Source organism: Siphateles boraxobius, unplaced genomic scaffold (genome assembly GCF_051911475.1).
Source record: "Siphateles boraxobius isolate OS27281-9 unplaced genomic scaffold, OSU_SipBor_1 86, whole genome shotgun sequence".
Classification (NCBI taxonomy): domain Eukaryota; kingdom Metazoa; phylum Chordata; class Actinopteri; order Cypriniformes; family Leuciscidae; genus Siphateles; species Siphateles boraxobius.
In genome coordinates this window covers 10983073-10990000 of record NW_027509215.1, presented here as the reverse complement: position 1 = coordinate 10990000, position 6928 = coordinate 10983073, and the positions used below count along the sequence as shown (strand labels likewise).

The 6928-nt window shown below is 37.3% G+C and overlaps 1 protein-coding gene across 1 annotated transcript in view; it reads right to left on the bottom strand.

The window, feature by feature from the left end:
• Positions 1-1134: 1134 nt before the first annotated feature.
• The window catches only part of vapal (VAMP (vesicle-associated membrane protein)-associated protein A, like), a 32408-nt gene continuing 26614 nt past the window's right edge, over positions 1135-6928 (bottom strand). Inside the window, exons 5-6 of the mRNA XM_077222225.1 lie at positions 3510-3692; positions 1135-1826 (exon numbers count right to left, since the gene is read on the bottom strand). Coding sequence (XP_077078340.1) covers positions 1665-1826; positions 3510-3692 — 345 coding nt within the window. The 3' untranslated portion in view covers positions 1135-1664. The remainder of the gene's footprint in view (positions 1827-3509; positions 3693-6928) is intronic.

Below are 6928 nucleotides of genomic sequence, written 5' to 3'. Positions count from 1 at the left end.
CAAAGAACAACAGAATGACAATAAATTTGAAACTTGAACATGTTTGTCTTGAATGTGGGGGGGCGACACTAAATATGTATTTGCTAAAGGAGATATTGGTGTTTGAAAGACTAAAATATATATATATATATACACGATTAATATATTGAAAATGAATTAACTTAAGAAGGATTGCTGATGTACATGTCAAATAACGCGATCATTAAACAGCATATTATTTAAAACTGCATAATGTTACTGAATGAAATGTTGACAAAAATGCATTTTTCCCAGGTTTTCTAGTCTGTTCTTTTTTTATTTATATATTGTATGTTCAGATATTCATACAACAAAATATACTACCACATTTATTCCACATATTAACTTTTTTTAAGTTGTCCGTCAGCGGTAGCATTTTTTATATATGTATATTTTCTCAAAAAATGAAAAATAATGGTGCAAAAAGTTAATATCTGGAATAAATGTGGTTTGAAGTTATTAGACTATAAAAGCATCAGTCTAAATGAGTGATACAATCTTTATGAAACAAATAAAAAACACTGCAATATTCAAGCAGGTGCTTAATTTTATTTCACCATAAAAATAAGATATATACTGTATTGTTAATTCACAATATTTAACTTAACTCAACAGTTCAAAGGTCACGAGTATTAATAGTTAAAGTCCTCTTGTAGTCAATCACTTTCACTTAAAACTCATCTTTGATCACCAAAATTATATATTTAAACGTTTTTTCCTTGAAAAAAAAGTCTTCATGCCTTAAAATATCTTGAATGTAGTAACTCGACACCCTTGCCTCATTAAGTATGCGAGGTTCTATGAATATGCAAATGAGCCCCGCCTCCACTCATTCAGAGATCCACTCGTTGGCGATCACACGTTGATCTGATTGGTTACAAGGTAGTTTGTGACGTTAGAAACACCAGCGATTTCAAACCGTGTTTTTGAGACTGTCTTTGGTTCACTGCAGTTTTAAGGAGGAAATACTCAGCAATGCTGTCGACTTATGAATTTACACATGGATTTAATGTGCATTTTACACAATTCAAAAGTCAAACGTGAATTCACTGCAATAATAAAGTGCAAGTTTGAGGAATATGAACAGCAAATACAAATAAAAGACACAAAAATGTATATATTTTTCCCCGTTTATTTCTTCAATGTCGTCAAGTATGAGACAGTAAAGTGAAGACGTCAGTGAACATTTGTGTGGATAAATGCAGTTCAGAGAAGAAAGTACATTAATAATAGAATTCATAAATGATAATTACAGTAATAAAACAGTCTGCATTGGTATTGTTAGGAACAGAGAAGAACAACAAATGTACATGTGAAGGAAAGGAGGCACCCGTGTCGCTCGGTCGACCGTTGATGACATCATCAGCACATGCGCTTTTGTTTAGGATGGAAGGATTAAAAATGATGACATTTACACTTTTCAATCGTTTTAGTAAAACTAAGATGGGAAGATTCGCCTTCGTCCGTCCTAATAAACCAGTTCATAACGTCCATTCCTCGACAGAAAACAGCATGTGAACCAAAACAAACAAAGATGGAGTCGCTGGTCGGCCCGTCGGGGGGGTGGTGATGATGATGATGCGGGCCAAACTTCGTCAACACCATCGATCGCTCGTGTCGAAACCGTTCGTCGGATCCGCCTTCGTCTACAGGATGAACTTTCCCAGGAAGAACCCGATGAAGATGGCGGCGATGACGACCAGGAGTGACGGGAGCGAACTGGCCGTGGACTCTCGTCCAATCAGAGACCTGGAATTGGTCGTCGCGTGTTCGCTGCGCTGGAACTTTCTCAGTCTCAAACCCTCGTCCTGATGACGAACACAAACAAAAAACAACATTGTTTATCTTGTTTATCTGATGAAGAGATGCATCATGGGATCAGGCCGGTCAACCGCGTTCTGCTAAAGAAGAAAAAACTCTTTCATAAGGTCAAAGTTTATTTATATAGCTGGACTGTGTATACCATATGTATACTTAGACTATGTTAAGCTGGATTCTAGTATTTTCTTCTAGAAATAAACTTTGTTGCATTATTTTCCTGTTATCTCTATAAAGCTGCTTTGAAACACTCTGTACTGTAAAAAGTGTTATATAAATAAAGGTGACTTTACCCTTCACATTTTGTCCAATTCTTACGAAACTTGGCTCAGATAATCTTTACATGCAGAAATTATTAATCTTTGTTCAAAAGGTATGATGTTGCAAACTTAACGATGACGACCGACGAGAATTGGTACGCTTCATCAATACCATGATCTGAGGGTCCAAGCCAAAGTTGGGAAAAGCGCCACATACAGGTCATGAGATGTGAAAAATGGGTCATAACTTGTTTGTCAGAAAGTCATCTACGGATGAATCGTCGATGCTGAAACCGTGGAAACCAATTTAGTCAGAATCGGATGAATCTTTGGTCCGCCATCTTGAAATTTGTCATAAATTACAAAATCGGTTTGACACATCGACACAATATTTGGTGGAGTTCATGAACAGCATGTCCTGAAGGCATCTGAGAAGTTTGAACACAGCGCCACCTAGTGTTTCAGAGATATAAGGTTTTGTGCAAAAACTTTTAAAAAGCATTGGCCATATTTGATATATATATATATATATATATTTCCTGTTGGAAAAACAATAATTTTTACCATTTAAAGACATTTTGGTATTTTTCTTTTGCCTTTAAAGTTTTGAATCTAATCAACAGGTTTTTTTCCCCACCACTAAATAAGGCATAATTAATAAATAATTGATATACTGATAATCAACTTTTTAATATACTTTTTTTTTTACCTTCTCACAATAAAGATGTTATTTGAAATAAATACCAAAAAAAAATATTTTTTTTTATTCCTTCTGTCAGAGTAACCATTATTTTCACCAAAAAGACTAAATAGAATGATTAATAAATGATTGTTATATCGATCTTAAATTAGTTTTTCTTTCTAAACACCAATATACAATATGAATAATACATTAACAGCAATGTTTATCTACAAATATATAAATATATTAAACACTTCAATACATAGAAGAAATCTAGGGATGTCACAAGTAGCACGGGTATACACTGCAAAAAATGCTTTTGTCTTGTTTCCAATATCTAAAAATTCTTAAATCGGCGGGGGGGGGGGGGGGGGGGGGGGGGGGGGGGGGGGGTGGTTACATCTAAATGAAGTGAGTTTTTGCTTAAAACAAGCTAAATTATCTGGCAATGGGGTGAACTTTGCATATATCGCAGAGTTAGCATCAAGCATATTACGCGTTCGTCCATCTGTGCAAGAACCCAATTTAAGCATGTGCAACATTTCAGATCTATGTCAAGTGTAAACACATGAATCGGAAATGGGTCACAATTGAAAGAACCTGTAAATGGACAGTCAAAAAAAATCAGATATAGGCAACAAATCAGAATTGAGCATTGAGACCTGCAGTGTAAACCAGGCCTACAGGTCCCAGCGCTACACACTAGTGAGCGAGCAGTACGCGTGCTTCACCTTGAGCTGGCGGTTCTCCTCCTTCAGCTTGATGGCCTCGGTCTGCAAGCGTTTGCACTCCTCCAGAACCTTCTTCTTCTCCGAGTCGTCCAGGGCGGCGCTGACGGGTTTGGGTGGCAGCGACCCGTCCGCTTTAGAGGAGTTTAGCACGCTAGCAGATTTAGCAGGAGCGTCGACGTCGTTCTGGGGGAGAACGGGAACATGAGGTCAACTAGAGGCCCAAGACATGATGTACAACGCCACACAAGCCTTGAAACGCACTAAAAATCAAGGGGTTTTATACTTTAAATGTTGAGTGGATAAAAAAACAGGCTGAAATAACTTAATTTTCAATAATAATATTGATCTTCCTGCATTGACACCATTATATGAGAAATGAACTGAGCTGGACGATGACATCACAGTATTCTCCAGAGTGGCTCTATCCAGAGCCGGCTCTCCCTATAAGCAAAGTAAGCGGCTGCTTAGGGCCCCGCCGCCACTAGGGGGCCCTCTAACTACAGATGGTAGTCGCGCGGTTTCGGTTTAACAATAGCGGTTCTCAAAGTGTGGGGTGCGCCCACTGGTGGGGAATAGAGACGTGACAGGTGGCGCGCGCCAACGGGAGGAAATTTTCCTTTTTATGCCTTTATATCTTTATTTGTTGATGGCGAGTCCGCGTCGTCAACTTCATCTATGCAGCGACACAGAAAACATCAGTTTATTAATATCAATTAAATGTCTCCTTGCTATTTTTTTACACATTCATAATCATTACTTTAGCCGGTTCTTTGTGGCAAGCTTTATGCGTGCGCTCGTGCGGCAATATAACGCTCATTATCCTGTATAGCCTATTTAAGTAATTAAATCAACTTAAAGGGGCGATTTGTCTACTAATGGCTTAAATGTACAACTACTACTCGACTAGAGAAAAACTTTACCATACAGCCCTTATTCCAGATATTCTCGAACCAGCAGGACATTCTGTGTTGAGCGACACTGAGCGGATGAGCGAGCGGAGGAATATTCAGAAATGCGCTCTCTCTCCGATCACATGCTCTGATCAGAACAAAGGAATATTAAAATAATTAATCATTAGTTTATATCTTATACACTGCCCATCATTTTAATCCCATATCAAACACAGTAGCCTGTTATGTCTATTTTTTTTAAAATAGACCTGTCTTGCCAAATGGATTTCTCTTCTTTTCTTTTTTTTTAAGATTGCAAAGTGGCACTTTTATTTCTTTTCTATTTTTGAACTTGATACACATTTTGACACAGCTGCACTTTTATTTTCTCTATTTTTGAATTCCATGCAAGTTATGACACAGCAGCACTTTTATTTTCTTTATTTTTGAACTTGCTGTTATGTTATTTGATGTCGATTTATTTTGTATTTCGATACTTCTTGTTACTTCAATACATTGGAACATTTTAAGCTTGTTGCGTATTTCATTAGCGTTGGGGGCAGGTGGGGCTTGAAAAAAGATCGTTGTCTTCCCTGGACTTGGAAATTTGACCGCAAAAATGAAACGAGTCTATCCATCGGGTGCAGAAAAAGAAGAATATGTTTAAATCACTTCAGAAGGAAGCAAAGAAATGACTGGTCCAATTCTCCCTCTTTTTAAAGTGTGGAAAAGGGAAAAGACGTTCAAAGATCGAGACTCCAGCAACACCTGTAGTATATGCAACAACTTCAGTGAAGGTTTGATAGATTGGGGTTAGATTGTATACAGTTGCTGGTTTGCGGTGGCAATACTCCATTATTCTATCTATCTATCTATCTATCTATCTATCTATCTATCTATCTATGAACTAAATTAATAACTTTTTTACAACAAATTGAAATAGCGTCACAGTCCAGCTTAAGTAAGTTCAGTGATATTTTCTTTTAGAAACAAACTTTGTTGCATTTGTGGGGCAGTCATGGCCTAATGGTAACAGAGTTGGACTGGTGACCCAAAGGTTGCTGGTTCGATTCCAGTACCGGCAGGAATATGACTGAGGTGTGCTTGAGCAAGGCACCTAACCCCCAATCGCTCCCCGGGCGCCACTCAAGGCTGCCCGCTGCTCCGGGTGTGTGTATCCACGTTTGCAGTGTGTGTGTGTTCACTACTCACTACTCTGCTCCTAATGTGTGTGCACTTACTTGGATGGGTTAAATGGAGAGGTCAAATTCCAAGTATGGGTTAGCATACTTGGCCATCACGTGTCACTTTCATTATTTTCCTATTATCTCTGTAAAGCTGCTTCAATCTGTATTGTAAAAAGCGCTGTTTAAATAAAGGAGACTTGACTTGAAGAACCTTGGAAAAACCTGAATATACGAGGAAGCCTCATTTCAAATGTCTGATTTCTAGTAGTGGTCAATCGATATATCAGTTTTTCTAATTGGCCGATGTGTTGGAAGCGGGACTTTTATTTTGACGGCGCTGCGGACTTTTATTTTGACGGGCGGCGCTGAGAACACCAGCACCTGAGAAGAGAACACAGCGCTCACTCACATTCTCCGTCTTCATTATGATCTCTGTCAGTCAGATCTAATACTTTGTTAGACAGAACCGGTGGCTACAGAACTGGTCAAAGACAGTAAATGGTATGCGAAAAAGTAATACGTTTGCTTTTATATTATTTGTAACCGAAAAGGCAAACAATCAGCTTAAAATACTTTCTCATTTACAGTCAACATTCAGCAAATGCGCATCTACATAATTTAAACAAATCTCCGAATATCTAATAAACATTTAATTTCACAAACCTTGCAGATTTAATCGAATCCAGCTGTGATATCTTGTGAAGTGTGTATTTGTAGCCGGTATGGCTATAAATGCGAACAGAAGATCAGCTTCACAGGAGACGCGATCGAAACACTTTAAATCCTTCATTTTAAAATATGCTGTGCTATATCCAGTGGCCCACTGTGTCATATTCATGTCGTTTTCACTGTGTGCTGTATGTAAAATTAACGTTACCTTGTCAAAAGTCAAAGTAAAAAAAAAGTATTTATTTGAAAAAATATGATTGTCAGTGATTACTGATTAATTACCAGATTACTGAGTGCCCTGTTAGAGTGTTTACTTCCTTTTTATTCACATATTCATATATTTTTAAACAATTACTTTATTTGTGCAAAATTCTATAATAGGATTGCAGATTCAAGAAGTTGCCATCTAAAGTATAGGGCCTAAGCATGTTTATTTTAAAGATTTTTAAATATGTATTAAATTTATTAAATATTGATTTATATAAATATAAAGTGTGTGTATGTATATATATATATAATATGTATATGTGTGTGGTGTGTATATATATATATATATATATATATATCGGCCATCGGCCGCCCTGCTCTCTAAGATATCGGCATCGGCCATCAAAAAAACCATATCGGTCGACCACTAATTTCTAGACCTGTGATTATATATTAATATACGTGT